This window comes from Belonocnema kinseyi, chromosome 5, assembly GCF_010883055.1.
Source record: "Belonocnema kinseyi isolate 2016_QV_RU_SX_M_011 chromosome 5, B_treatae_v1, whole genome shotgun sequence".
Lineage (NCBI taxonomy): Eukaryota > Metazoa > Arthropoda > Insecta > Hymenoptera > Cynipidae > Belonocnema > Belonocnema kinseyi.
Window position 1 is genome coordinate 71,860,438 of NC_046661.1, and position 15,591 is coordinate 71,876,028.

The 15,591-nt window shown below is 35.3% G+C and overlaps 2 protein-coding genes and 1 pseudogene across 2 annotated transcripts; all 3 read left to right on the plus strand.

Moving 5' to 3' along the window:
* Nucleotides 1–3,856: 3,856 nt before the first annotated feature.
* On the plus strand, nucleotides 3,857–4,033 carry LOC117174012 (annotated as a pseudogene).
* A 7,152-nt stretch (nucleotides 4,034–11,185) lies between these two features.
* On the plus strand, nucleotides 11,186–11,578 carry LOC117173706 (piggyBac transposable element-derived protein 4-like). Its single transcript, XM_033362348.1, has one exon. It carries the CDS (start codon nucleotides 11,186–11,188, stop codon nucleotides 11,576–11,578), a length of 393 nt encoding a protein of 130 aa, XP_033218239.1.
* Nucleotides 11,579–11,585: 7 nt separating this feature from the next.
* LOC117173707 (piggyBac transposable element-derived protein 4-like) lies at nucleotides 11,586–12,065 on the plus strand. The gene has a single exon (XM_033362349.1). The coding sequence runs from the start codon at nucleotides 11,586–11,588 to the stop codon at nucleotides 12,063–12,065; it is 480 nt and encodes a 159-aa protein (XP_033218240.1).
* The last annotated feature ends 3,526 nt before the right edge of the window (nucleotides 12,066–15,591 follow it).

Consider the following 15,591-nt stretch of genomic DNA (forward strand, 5'->3'; position numbering starts at 1 on the left):
GATTTACTTATAGCTTTGAGTCACCTGGTACGACGAGTGACACGTTGTACAATAAACTTACTACCAATTTAGAATGGCTTGGTTTGTCGTTAGATAATCTTGTTGGTTACTCTTTTGATGGTCCTACCAACATGGCACGTAATGAAAAAGGTCTTGAAGAAAGATTAAAGCGACTTTTACCTTTATCAATCTACACTCTTTGTTGTGGACATCGGCTTAACTTGGACTTTGTGGATACTTGTAGTACATGCACTGCACCAACAACTTACTTGTTCAATAGCAGTTTTCTTATCAGAGTTTCCAATTCGACTTGAACAATACAAAAATCTTAGCTTATCGGAAAAACAAACCTCCTCGTAAAGTAATTGAAAATTATTTTATCAATAAACATAAAAATGTTGCCGTTGATTTACGATATGAAAAGTATAATTTCCCGGAAATTTGCAAAACCATTTTAAATGACATTTAATTTGTCTCTTTTTTTATTGTTAATTTCCCTGTTTTCTTACTTTTTCTGATTTTATTTGAAGATTTTGGAATTACTTATGGATTTCATTATGTGACTGCCTTTTCAGCTTTCGTTTTAATTGTTTGTTTCCTCAGTAGACGTTCAGCCATATTGGAAACCGGTTGTGCCTTTAAAATCTTGCCAACCTGGAAAATATTTTCAAACATTTTTTATAAATTGTACATCTTATTATGTTTGTAAACGTCATATAAAATTATTAATTTATTAAATTAATAATCTTATATTTTTCAGACTTAAAATATTTGGAATAAATTTTTTGTAAAGGTATATCTTCCATAGTTATTTGAATAATGTAAACCATTTAAATATTAATTATATTAACTTATTTTAATTGATTGAATTCATTGATTGAATTCAAACTTTCATTTTTCCTTTTTGTTTATTTTTTATTGCATTTGCTCTCATATTATACATTTTTTGATTTTTTCTTGCAGATTTTGACTCTAATAAAATATTTACCAAAAAGGGTAAAAACTCTGGACCAAAACGTTTAACTAAGAATTGTTTGTTTTTATTGTAACTGACCTTTCCAATCGAAGACTGATTGAGTGATCTAACATAAATACAAGGTCGAGGCTGATTTATGAACATTTCTTACTGGCGGTTTTAAACTAAGAGTTTTGGTTGAGAAAGGGCATGGCACAAGATTTTGGACCAAAGGAAAATCTCGCAATCAATTATTTGGACCGGAATCTCTTTTGCAAATTTTCATTTTCGTACTGGTGGAAATCATTTATGACACATCCTTCAAATCAGATGTAAGAAGTATTTCTAGTGGTCTTTTAAATAAATGGCCTAAGATGGATACAATTGTGGTGGGTATGACATACCATGAAATTTTTATGCTTGCTGATCCAGTATCAAGACATCTGGAAACAGAAGGCCTAGTCCTTATTTCGGCGCATCGCAGGACGTCTGAACTAACCAGCTCCATTGAAAAAATAACTTTTAAATAAATAACAGAGAATGCTACAAAATAGGTTACAGAATGCAATTCATCGTTAGAGTCGTACCAAGTCAAACTGGTGAAGCGGATCAAAACTCGTATAAGTCATGAATTAGCTAATTCAAAGAGTGTCTGTAGGTTCTTATTGATCTGGAGAACTTATAGTCAATAAAAGTCATAGTCTTGCTGTTGCCAAAGGACCCCTGTAGCGGCAGAAGGTAGAAATCGTCCAACTTATTCTAGAAAGATGCTTATCAGAACTAAATGAACTGTTTTTTCAGGGTCTAGAAAAGTTAACAAGTCCTGTGGTTTGTTAAGTCCTGACTGTTTTAAAGAAATTGCACGAGATAGTTGACCTTAGGATGGTTTATAAATTCATCGTCAAATCAAAAACATCAAGGATAAAGCAGACGTTGAGAGTCAACTATTCTCCTTCTCTAAGAATTATGATAGATGGAAAGAATGCATTAGAGTATAATTTCGAACTGAAGAAAACATGGAATAGGACACTGACTTACAAAGTCAAAAAGAAGTCTACAGGAAAAGAACACGGGTTGAAGGAGTAGAAGATAAAGAGAATCGTAACCAGAAGACAAACAAGAAAAAGTACAAAGGCTGTTTAAGGTGCCCTTACAACCTAATGTGAAAGTATGGGTTTCACCAAGCAGCGTACGGCGAGTTGTGCTGGGTGTATCAGGTAATCTTAACTTTCCCAGGTACGCATGTTGGGTGTGAACGCACTTTTAGTAAAATTAAACTCCTGAAAAACAGACTGGGGAACCTAATGACTGAAGATTTTTTTAAGCCGTGCATGCTAATGCCTGTAGAAAGAAAACTTACAGAAGGGCTTGATTATGCCGATATAATTGACGAACTGGCTGTAAAGTCCAAAGAAACGTACAAGTTATTACATTTTTAATATTTTATTGTTATGATTTGCTGAAAACCCATATTACTAATTTGAAGGAAATGTAAAAAGTTCTGAGAATAAACACAAAATGCACCAAATAGATGTTTTGACCGCTGGGCTCATGAGATGAGAATGTTATATGTTAATTTATTACAAGGTTTAAAATCTTCTGCATTGATGCTTTAGGTTTAAAATCAGGAGCATTTTCTAGTTTGAAGTTCATCCTTTGTTGCTTTTATCCTTACAAAACGGCTGCAAGCGTTAAAACTGACAACAGTCGCCTCTGAATGTTTTCTTAGAGCTATTATCTTTTATTTATCAATTTGATTTTTGTAATTTCACTCGGGCGATTCTGGTTTTTCACCATAGGCACGGATGCAGTTAAATGCCTGATGAAATGAGGATATTATAAGTTAACTTAATAAGATGTCTCAAACCTTCTGCGATGATGTGTAGTTATACAATTACGAGCATGGTGTAGTTAGCAGCTCTACTCTTACCGCTGCCATATTTCAAGTACTTGTTATCCATATCTTCCAAGGGGATTTCAACAATAGGAAGCTGATGTTCCACTTCCATTTTGATGGAATCTATTTTAACAAAAAATGGACAAAAAAATTGTTTATTTACTCTCAAACTTTTTTCTGTACACTGTCTCAACCTAAATATCTTATTCGTACATAATATTTCTGGCATAAATTCATATTGGACGTCCAATATCTAATCTTCAGTTATTTTCATTACTTCTTTTTATCTAGCATATGCTAAAATAACGTGATCACCGTAAAAGCAATTTAATACGCGTAAATAAACGACAGTTCCGTGAACTCTCCTTGATGCATCTGCGAAGCCATGCAACTCTATGTCTACATTTGACTTAGATTGAAGTATCACACGGGGAATATTGAATTGATACAATAATGCAAGTTTCTTACAATTTTAGAGCTAGTGATCCGAAAGGTCGGAAGGGATTTTTGCATATCAAATCAATTTTACGTAACCCTACCCCAACCATTTTTTATCTTCTGTAAAGTGTAATGCACTCATGATTTTTTTGTTAAAAATAACTGTGCCTGGTGTAAATGACTAAAAGAACCTGAAGTTGTGAAAAAGTTGTGAATATTCTTCAAAATATAATTTACAATTAATTAAAAATACCAATTTCTGACGCGAAAAAAACTCACTTAATCTAAACCTTCGTAGGAAAACTTAATCAAATTCTGATATCGCACATTATTTACTATTATGTATTATGTTAGAAAAATTATTATGTTATCCTAGCTTTAATAAATGAGTTCGTATATTTATGTGTCTAACAATCATGGCGGTATAAATGATAAATCATGATTCATAGGTAAAAGATTTTGAACAAAATGGTGCCATGGTGCGCCAGAGAGCGCAGCGATTTGCCTTTCTCACAATTGAAATGAAAAGTTGAGTGTTTAGCAGAGGAGCCAAGGCGACGAGAAGCATACTTCCCTGGCGTAGAGGCTACTGAGATCAACAAGGCGGTTTCTCCAGGGCCAGGCTCTTCCATTGCACTACGGTCAAACTGACCCTTGCGAATGTACGAGTATATCCTATTGCTGTCAGGGGTACATAACCATATTTTGTATTTGATACATAATAGTTCTAGAACCGTTATAGAATTGTTAAAAGGCTGTTATAGAATTGTCCTAGATTTTTTACAACGCAGCGTACCAAATATTCTAGAAATGTTCTAGAAATATTACAGATCAGTTATCACAGCGTTCTATATCTGTAACAGATTTGCTATACAACATTTGTAATTGACTTTTCTGTACGCAAAACTTCCCTGCAGACTTTTTGCCGTCAAAGTCTGAGGAATATATTTCTGAAGATAATTGTTTGCAATCATTTGAAGGTTGAAAATATCAGAAAAAAATATTTTTGAAACAAAATTATTTTTAAAAGTAATTGATTTCGGTGCAATGAAAATTTCCGGTTTTTAATTTTTAGTTAAGAAAACGAACAGCTTGAATGAAAAAATTGTGAAATAAAAGTTGTATGGCTTATCAAGACGCACATTTTCATATTTCTTTCTCAGTTCATTTCCCAAGTTAGTAATTTTCGGAAATTTTTCCGCGTTTCGGCAACGCACGGGGTACTGTGAGAGCGAAACCGAATGCTAAGGACGTTATGGAGTCCACGCACTTAATTACTTCCCCATTTACTTAGATGGAAACCAAAAGAACTTAACAAACAGATACTCGGCGACGGAAGGAGTCCAGATTGAAGCTTGCTACGGCAAACGAGTCCACGGATTCACTATGTCTTGAATACAGAAACTGATTAAACTTAGTTCCCGAAGTTTACTGGTACCGAACTCGAGAAGAATATGAAACTGTTCTTCTAATTCGGTGTTTGCCCGGTGACACGCGCTTAACAAGCGGAGAACAAGTTCTCGTGTTTGCTACAAGATGCAGAATGAATTATTGATCGGCGCAGCATTAGTGCGAGTCCTGAACTACAGATGACCACAGCAGTATGATTTGCAGCCTTTCGGAATTGACGACAGAACGTCGACCGCAGCGCCAATCGTTTCATCAACCTAGAAAATGAATTCGTGACTTGATTTGCTCGCGCCGGTTTTTTCGTACCGGACCGTTGGAACCTGTACGTCTTTCTCTTGACTAAGGCGTGTCTGGGAATATCTTCCGGACACGAGCCAGAATTCCTGTTGCCTTGAAGTGCGCGTCTCAGTTTCTGCCACGCTTCTCCGGCCCATCTTTCAACGTTTTTTATGAGATTAGAGAAGATCAAATTATACGAGCACTACAAAGAAAACTTTTGAATAAAAGAGTTAAATTTTTGGCCAAGAATAATTTTTCAATTACTAATGAAACAAAATGTTATTCAAATTTCAGAACTTTTAAACCAAAAATATTAGTTTTTAACTAAAATGCTAACTATTTAAGAAACAAAAAATTTTGTTCGACGAAAACCTATTTTATATCAAAAAGAAAGGAATTGCTGCAAATATTTCTCAAAATAATATTTCTTCATAATGCTCAGCCAAATACAAGAATTAAAATTTTTTCATCAAATTAGACAAAAAAATTTCAAGTTTTTACACTCTGAAATACATTAAAATCTTTCTTGCTATTCAAATAGCTCGAGATTAAGTTGAGAGTCTAAGTTAGGTCCAAATATTAATAAAATGTATTGATAATTATTTTTATAAACAACTACTTATAGTTAATGATTATAAAATGTTCTAGAAATTTCTATATGGTCAATTTTAACATACAGTGTTATTATTCATTCTTAATCTACTTTTATTTAAAACCTGATTTAAAGATTTAAATTCTTATTTTCATCGAAAATCACCAAATATATATTTTTTCAGTAATATTTGAAGCATTTAAGTAAATAAAGGCACAATAAACCGTGAAAATAGGTTAAATTAAAATAGTTTGCTACAGAAACTATTTAAAACAATGGTTATTATAAACTTTTTATATATTTTCGTAAGCAAACGTAATACTTACATTAATGCATGGTATCAGCCCAATTGTACAATTATTGTAAATTAAAAGCCGGCTTTCGTATTGGTAGCATTTAAATTTAATAAATCTCGATTTCTATGTTTGTGAAATTAAATACCTTCAGACGCTACAAATATTTTATTTCAAATTGAAAATATAAACAGTTAATTTATTTTAAATTTATAGAAAAAGTTGCTAGACGAATAATTGTGAATTTATACATTAAAAATTGAGGTGCAATTTCACTTACAACAAATTGAAAATTTTAAAATTTGAGAAGTTTTTTATGTTCAGCTTAAACATAATAAATGTAACGACCAAACATTCCAAATTTGAGTAAGGTATCAGGTATGCTCACATCCCAATCTTAGGCGAGATATGCTTGGTAAAATAAATGATGTGTGACACGCTGGGCAGACCTCTGAATCTCCAATTTCTAATTAATCGAATTATTCTGAGTAGACCCTATATTTTTTCTAACGGTAGAGATCATATTTTAAAAATGGCCAGGAAATACGAGCTGATTGGAAAAGTATCGTTCCCTTATGAAGCCGCGGAGCAGGCTGCCCAGCCTCTTGGTCTGCATTTTAACATAAGAAGGGATGAAAGTGCATTACTCCATCTAGATAACTTATTTATAAAATCAGAAGTGAAAAAATCAGAGGCTAAACAATTCTGCCAACAGCTATTCGACAGAAAATGCACGGAAACTTTCACAAAAATCTAGAAAAGCAGTCCTCGTCGAAGGAGCAAACTTTGGCTTTCCTCACATCATAAGGACTGATTTCAGGTGTAAAGGTTTTTATTTATGCACAACTAGACTTTCTCGTTTCCACTTCAGTATGCATTGCCTGAATTTCTTGTCAAGAACTTCACAGCCATAGGTGCAGAGCGTGTCATGCACAGGTTGCGACCTTGCCTTTCCAAATGCTTTGAGGCAGATATATTCTATTTTCAAAAACAAGAAGTGTTATATTTTCTGGGTTGTAAATTAAGGGTCCCCGTACCAAGGAAGCAATTAATCCCCAAGACCAGGTGTGTAAACCCTGCCCAAAGCTGAATGGGTGAGGTGTCTAGTACGGTGACTCTAGGATATCAGGCGACCTCTCAAAGTACTACAGAGCAGGGGGAGCCAATGAAAATAGAGTCAATGCAAAATCACGGCTTGCTAGAGTGATATGATTCGAGTATGACCCCTGAACGAGAGGGTTACGTGACACGACTGCTTGTCTGTGGTGCGAGAAATATCCAGCGCTATCGCACTTTTCGCATCAACGTCTGCAAATTCATGCCGAACTACTCCCAAAAAGGGGTTACGTAAGCGGAGCGCTTACTCTACCACCACCAGATCAAGCCGTCAATAGAGAAAGAGAGGCGAAATTAAGACCAACCACGGGCAAGCATCCGGAAAAGGAAGAGCGATGCTTCATGAACCGGAGAAACATCAACACCAAGGTTTCTCTCAAGCCTAAAGATCTGGCTGAAATGGAAGACGAGTTTCGTGGACATTTTACACTTTTTTTTTTGTATAACCCAGGGAGAGTCTTGCCTGATGCGAACCGTAAAAAAAACGGTTGATCATAAGACCAAAAGACGAATGCATGAACTCGCCATTATGATAGCCTGGACAAGATAATACGCGTCCCGCATTCATAGTGTGATTGACATAAAGCAGCATATTGTTAAGAGAATACGGATACCATCTGACACTAAGAGAAAGGTTATGCTGTACATAACCTCAAATGTAGCAAAAAATGCCATTTTTGGTACATACCCTACCGAAAAGAATCTTTGAGTAGGTACTCAACATTCTTTAGGTCAAAGAATCTCAGAGAAATTCTCCGCGGGCACTCAGGTAGATGTTTATAAAGGTCCAGGAAGCTCGTTTAAATGGTCTGAAGGCTTTAAAATATCCTTTCCGAAATTGAAATAAGAATACGATCATAAATAACAAGCAGAGAGGCTATCTAAATAGAGTAGCCAACACTCAAGGGTCCTTTGTTAAGCTTTCGGATTAAAATTTAGAAGTAGATTTTTTTGAATTTCATAGTTAACAGCCTAAAACATAATAATTTGGAATCTATGGGTTTCGATGAATTCAGATATCTAACTTTTTTTTTAATACTTAAAATTGGAATTAATAGAACGTTTCTCGTAAATGGAATGAGATACGCCAAAAAAGACAACATTTTTAAATTCAACTAGAAAATTTTATATCAGTATATAAGTTATAATTATGAATAAGTATAATGAGAAAATTCATCAATTAAAAAAAAGTGTTAATAATTTGAAGAGAAATTTAAAAAGGCAAAGCGGATTAGCCACGACCAACTACTGTAAATAACTCTGCCCTCCCGGTACGTGACGAATACAAAAGGAACATTATATTACTGTCGCACCACTCTTAAAAGGACCACTAAAAGGATCTTAAAAAGGACGCAAATCTCTGAAACTATCTCCGAGACTATTTTGTTTCAAATCGACTTTGTTTATAGACTCAAATGGGCCAAGCTATTTCGCTAAAGAAAACTCAGAGATTTCTTTCGGTAGGGTAGCCTCAAATATAAGCTTCAAATCCCGCAATCTGATTTAGAAGAAAAATCTTGTTCTGGAAAAACCCGAAATCATAAGAGTTACGTGAGTGAAGTCATAAATCAAGGCCTACTTCATCGCTATTTTTTTAAATCCCTCTTGGACGTCTCTGATACCACAGTATGCTTGTAGTCCAGAATCTTTTTTGCAATAATTATGGATTTCAATTCTTTTGTGGTAGTTTAGCAAGTGTCGAATAAAATTTACTGTTACTACTACTATCACCGCTACTACGTTTTACGATTGCAATCTTAAAAATATCTACCATTTTTTCTGGAATTTGAAATCCTGATACCCTAAAGAACACTAGAGATTGTAGCACTTCTTCTAAGGAATATGTGTGGAATGATCCACTCTCCAATTCTCTGAGGTAATGAAACCAGCGAAGGACCACTGCCCTACAGGTGGAAGGTAGGGTTTAAGGATGAAGCTGGAGTGTATCCGACGACGAGTTGACGTTGTCCCCTTCAAAGTCAGAAGGCCCCATGCTTAGTCCTAAGGAGATATAAGGATTATCACCCCTAAGCTTGCGGACTCACCCGCGATTGGAAAGGTTGCCCTACGGTGTACGTATTTAATACATCTTGGCTGCTTTGAGTTTGCGGTGATCCGAGGAAACTATTTTTGGCTGCCCTAAATGATCTGCTGCTCTTACAGATCAATGTTGAACCGACATAATGAGCATGCTGCGAAAATGAAGTTTGTTACAGAAACTTTTTGGCGATAGCCCAAGAGCAAAGACGATTGCTTTTTTTATTTGACTGACACTGTAGGATTTAACTCCAGTCATTTTCCAAAAATTCAATATGCAATCGTGCCCAAAGTAACCAAAGCTTCCATGTCTGAGATAAGAAACAAGAAAGATCATGAAGTAGCCCTTGATATTAATGAAGAGAGCAGCGAGGGTAACTATGGCACTGATCAGGAAGAATATGCTGTGAAAAAATATATGCTTTTGTAAGGAAAAAGGTTTTATTTTATCAGAATAGAAATGAGTAATTCCAAAAATACTTTCAGAAGAAGAAGACTTGGTATACTGTAACAATTTCCATGGTCTTATGAATGAATTAAAAAAAGAGATATACAAATCTGTGGAGTGGAGATATATAGATTCTCCAAAACAAAGCCTTAAAGCGGTATTATTACACAATAAAAAAAAAAATATGCTTCGATACCTATAGCATACTGAGTAACGTTCAAGGAAGATTGTGCAAACATACAAATGGTTTTGGGTAAGATTAAATACAGAAAACACAAATGGAAGATTTTGGGCGATCTCGAGATATTGACAATGATTCTATCAGCAATCTGGTTTTACGAAATCTCCATACTTTCTTTGCCTGTGGAATAGTAGGAATCGCAAGAATCATTCCGTTAACCCCTTCGTTGGCAGAGAGAATTCGACCAAAAGTGCCCAAAATGGCAAGAAAATTTTTTATCCTGAAAATTGGTATCCTGGGGTTTTTGGGGTCGCTGAATTCAAATCCGAAGTAAAAATTCAGACATTTAAAATGGTGGATCCAATATGGCGCACGAAAATACAAAAAACGGCTTGATTTAGATAAATCTTGGTACTTTCGGGGTTTTGGGATCGCTGAATCCAAATTTGAAGTCAAAATTATAAAATTCAAAATGGTGGATCTAATATGGCGGACGCCAATACAAAAAACTACTTGATTGAGATAAATCTTGGTGCTTACGGGTTTTTGGGGTGGCTGAACCTAAAACTGAAATCAACATTCGAAAATTAAAAACTTCGGATCCAATATGGTGGACGGAAATACAAGAAAGGCTCGATTTGGATGAATCTTGGCAATTACGAGTTTTTGGGGGCACTGAATCCGAATCTGAAGTCAAAATTTGAAAATTTAACATGGCGGTCGAAAATACAAAAAAAAACGGCTTGATTTAGATAAATCTCGGTACTTACGGGTTTTTGGGTCGCTGGGTCGATTTGGATAAATCTTGGTACTTAAAAATTGAAAAATTCAAAATGGACTGACTAATCCATACAAAGTAAGTCCTACACTTGGCTTCGTAGAATTCACTAAACGGAGTAGTAGATCCGACTAATATGTTCAGTAACTTCTACGAAGCTGAAAGTACGATCTACTTTGTATGGTTTAGTCTGTCCATTTCGAATTTTCAGATTTTTAAGTACCAAGATTCATCCAAATATCGATGATGATGATTGGTTATATGAACAAAGCAGCACCAAAGATGACGGGATTGTTGAAACTGCAGGCGATCAAAATGATGATTCTTCCGAAGATGAATCGAATGTTCCTCTGACAAAACACTTGCAGAAATTCATAAACGATCTGAAGTGGACTGATGATGATAATCTTTTTAGTCCTACCGTTCATTCATTCACAGATAAGACTGCAGGGGTACAGCCATCTGTGAATCTCAACGCAGGCAAAACTGCTCTGGAAGTATTTGCAGAATTCTTCACTGAAGATATGCTTGATTCGATTTGAGCAGAAACTAATCTATATTATGAAAAAATTTGAAAATTCTACGTGAAGCCGGTAAATTGAAGCCCCAATTTTAGGATCTTGAAATGGAATTCGTGGACAACTGCTGAATTGTACACATTCATTGCACTTATAATGAGGATGGGAATAGTGAAGAAACCATCTTACGTCATGTTCTGATCAACTAATCCCATTATAGACACACCATTTTTCGCAAAGTGTATGTCCCTTCACAGATTTCAAATCATTTTGCAATGTCTTCACTTAGTAGATGACGATGAAGAGTCGACAGACAAGATTCGAAAGATTCGACCTGTTCTCGAATTCTTAGTAGATCGATTTCAGGCAGTTTACCGACCTGGACGGGATATTTTGATTGACGAAACGCTTTTACGATGCAAAGTAAGGCTAAGTTTCAAGCAATGTACCCTCCACAAAAAAAATCGTTTTGGTATAAAATTTTATATAACTAGTAAATCTGTTACGGGATACGTTTACAATTGCACAATTTACACGGGGAAGGATAAGAGTAAGTTCCAAGAAAGGACAGCAATTTGTATGTCTGGGGAAACAGCTAAAGAGATGCTTGGTAATCTTGCAAAAATATTTACCTAAAGTAAATATGACACACATAAAATTTGGCGATATGAAAGTGTTGCATACGCCTAAGTTGTGCTTGATTGTTTGGAAAGATAAGAAAGTCGTGAGCCTGCTTACAACTCATGAGTGCCCTGTCATGATGACAACTGGTAAGTTGAACCGCCGTACAGAAGAATATCAAGAAAAGCCAAATGTGGTAATCTCCTACAACAATAATATGGGTGGAGTGGATTTATCCGATCAAATTATACATCTCTACGAACTACTACGCAAGACTGTGAAATGGTATCGCAAGGTGTTTTTCCACTTCCTGGACATGGCTACTTTCAGTGCGAGCGTTGTATACAATTCTTTTCACCCTGAAAAAAAGATGAAAAAGAATCAGCTCGATTTTCGACTCGCATTAGTTGATGAACTCCTCAAAGAACATTGTAACCAAAAAACTAAAACTACATGCAAAGCTTTCTCTCAGCCCTCTCCTCACATGGAACGACTAGGATAGCATGAAAGTACTCCAGGCAAAATAATTGATTCAACAGGTAAAATGTTAAGAAGGCGATGCCTTGTCTGCAAATCTAAGGGGAAAAGAACGAATACTACCGCACAATGTACAAAAAGCGATAACATACCAATCTGCCTTGCAAGCTTTATAAATTATCACACAAATCGACAAGTGTTTTAAAAGTAGCACTTATTTCGGATATTAAAGTTGTCCCTGAAGAATTTTTTTAATTATTCTAAGTAGAAATTTATAATACAAAATAATCATCATAAATATTTTAAAATTTAAAAAAAGAAAATAAAATAAACAAAAAACTCAAAACAAACAAAAAATTGAAAAAAAGGAGTGTTAAATTCTACCGTTGCAGCCTCCTCGTGGCACACTCTGGGCTCGTGAATAAATTCACCAGCTAATGCAAGGGGTTACATGTAAGTACCCAGATTTATCCAAATCGAGCCATTTTTTGTAATTCCGTCCTCCACATTGGATCCGCCATTCTGAAATTTTCGAATTTTGACTTCAGATTCGGATTCAGCGACTTGAATGCAAAATCGTAGTAAGTTAAATAGAAAAAAAGAAGATTGACGCATTTTGCGTCAATGCCAACGAAGGGGTTAATAAAGATTGGCCAGCTCGAGAACGTATGGAAACTGGATCAAAAAATGTTATGAACAAACCTTTGGTTGTGCGCGCTAAAATTCTACTCCCTCCTTTGCACATCAAACTCGGTTTAGTGAAACAGATTGTTAAATCTTTGGATAAGGAAGGAAAATGTTTTGCTTATTTATTCAAACGATTTCCAGCTTAATCGAGCGCAAAATTGAAATAAGGCGTCTTTAATAGACCTCAAATTCATGAGATCTTGAGAGATGAAACGTTCATTGCCACAAAGAATGTCAAGGAATGAGATGCATGGCTGACCTTCAAGAATCTTTCTGAGAATTCCTTAGGCAATCACAAGATTGACATTTGCAAGAAATTGGTGTCTCATTTGCTTATAAACTACAACAAATGGGTTGCTTGATGAGTTACAAGCTTCACTTTCTTGATTGCTATCTGGAAAACTTCCCAGAAAATCTCGAGGATTGCAATGGGGAACAAGTAGAACGCTTCCATCAATATATCAAGGAGATGGGAAGACGTTACCAAGGTATATAGAAAACGAATGTGATGGCAGACTTATGTTGGATATTTTTAGTGACGCCTAGGCTTATTCTCGCTTGTTTAAAATGTATCTCATACTCCAATTCTAGGCTATCGTAGCTGTTGTACATTTTGCATCCAAATCCTGTAAATTTGTGGTACGGAAATTTTTTCTGTTCTGTTCTGACCAAGCCTGATGGTTTTTAGGGTACCATAATATAACCATTTAGTACAGGTATGAAATTTTCCTTGTGTAGCAAGTGGGGTGAATGATCACATTTGTTTTCTGAGTATCTTTTTGATAAAATGGCCTTACCAGTTTCGCTATCTATTAACTTGAGGTTGGTTTCTTCTACATATTTTATATACATCTATCTGTTTACATTTCTTACTGGTCTGCTCATCGATTGGCACGTAAGAGTTTCGATATTTAATGATCATGTCATACGCGGGGACTATTGATATGTGGACTTTATCTATTTGTATCTGGATAGGAATGATTCTTTGCAAGGAACCTTCTTTTTTTCATTACCGGTATCTTCAGTATATATGTAAATAGGCCTTAGATGACTGCTACAGAGATAGAGAGAGTACTGATGTCTAGTATGTCCTGATAGTTCTATTCTTCATTGTTGAAATGGTAGCGCGTGCGTTGAGTTGTCTTACTTTTTCATTGTTTCTTTTGACAACTTAGGTGTTAAAAGTTGGGGATGCAATATCCCGTACTTCCCCGGCTTATGGGGTTTATCGCTGTTTCAATATCCTCGCTTGTTTCATCTATTAGTAATGCTGCTAATACTAATTTAGATTTGATGAAACTATCCATTGTTAAAGAATTCAGTCCGTAAGTGATGTTCTTTACAATCTGTTTTTCGGCAGTCTCATTAGCAGCTCTCCATTTATGGTTCCTTCGACGAAGAGTCTAAGATTAATTTGAATATTTTGGTATGATTTGACAGAATTCTAGCCATATTTTTGTTATATTTATAAATTGTGTCGATTTCGGTGTTAATTTGCTTCGTGTCGGATTTGCTCAATGTTCCAAAAAGAGTTTTGGATAAATCGTCCTCAAAATTTGCTCATCCTCTTTTTTGACGTTATTTGCCTAATAATTTGTGTAGGATACTGTTTTTACTAGTTAGTCTATTGTAGCATTTCCCAATCAATTGGACTTCAGAATAAGATGTCCGTTTTTTATTACAGACTAATTCTGCCTTAGTATTGGTGGTGTCGATGGGCTTAAACTGATTTCTGGTCAAGAAGGGTGCTATTATCGTATGTGAAATAGGGCATTTTTGATTTACATGAATTCAGATACTTTTGTCCTTGTTTCTTATTCGTGAATTATTATTCTCTAAGCAGTCAATAATTTCAAAAGGGAATTTCCAACAGGGGTATATTTTGTTAGATTTAGTATTGTTAATAATTTTTGCTGTGTCTCCCTGGCTGTATCGGAAGTGTTTGTGAGTGAAATTTTCGTTGAGTCTTTTCTCGGTTTTTTCCGTTTCTGTATCTTTTATTTCTCTAGCTCTTCGTAGGTTGTCTTTGTGTTTCTTTTTCCACTGTCTCACTAGTTCTGTATATGTCAGAGTTGGTGAAAATGCTACCGATAATGGCATGTTAGCTTCTCTTCCAAACAACAGCTCAAAGGGTGAAAATCCAGTTTTTTTATTTTTCATAGGTCGATTGCAAAGTTGATAAATTTGACATTGTCATCCCATTCATTATTTCTTTCTTAGATGCTTCTTTTGGATAGGTTTTTTAGGACAGAGTAAATTCTTTCGATGTTTCCGTTGAACTGTGGGTGAAAAGCTGATATTTTTACATGAGTGGTTTGTAATGCTTCGTCAAACTGTTGCATCATTTCTGATAGAAAGTTTTGTCCCTGGTCTGTTAGGATTGCTTTTCATGCTCCGAAAATGTAGATGTAGTGATCGCGCAACCCTTCTATTATTGAACTAGATGTCTTATTATCCATTGGGATTTACAGCGTGTAGCGGGTTTTTCTATCTTGTAGACTCTGTATACATTTGTTACCTTTTACTGTTTTGGGTAATGGGCCCTATATATCTAGTTCCATTTTTTCATTAGGTTTGAACGAAACGTCTGGTATGATTCCCTCAACTTGGTGCTCGATTCTTGTTGTTTTTTGGAGTTGACAGATGGGACATATTTTGATGTACCTTGAAATGTCTTCATCCATAACTATCCATTGTCCTATTTTCTTCGCTTTTTCAATATTATTCTTTACGTTAGTAAAGACAGCAAGGAGGACTTATTCTCTTAGAAATTCGATACTTGTAGTTTTTTTTTACTTCAATGCTTACTTTTCTGAATTCGGTTGATGGCTTGATCCTCTGTGGTTGGCAGCTGGAAGTCCGTG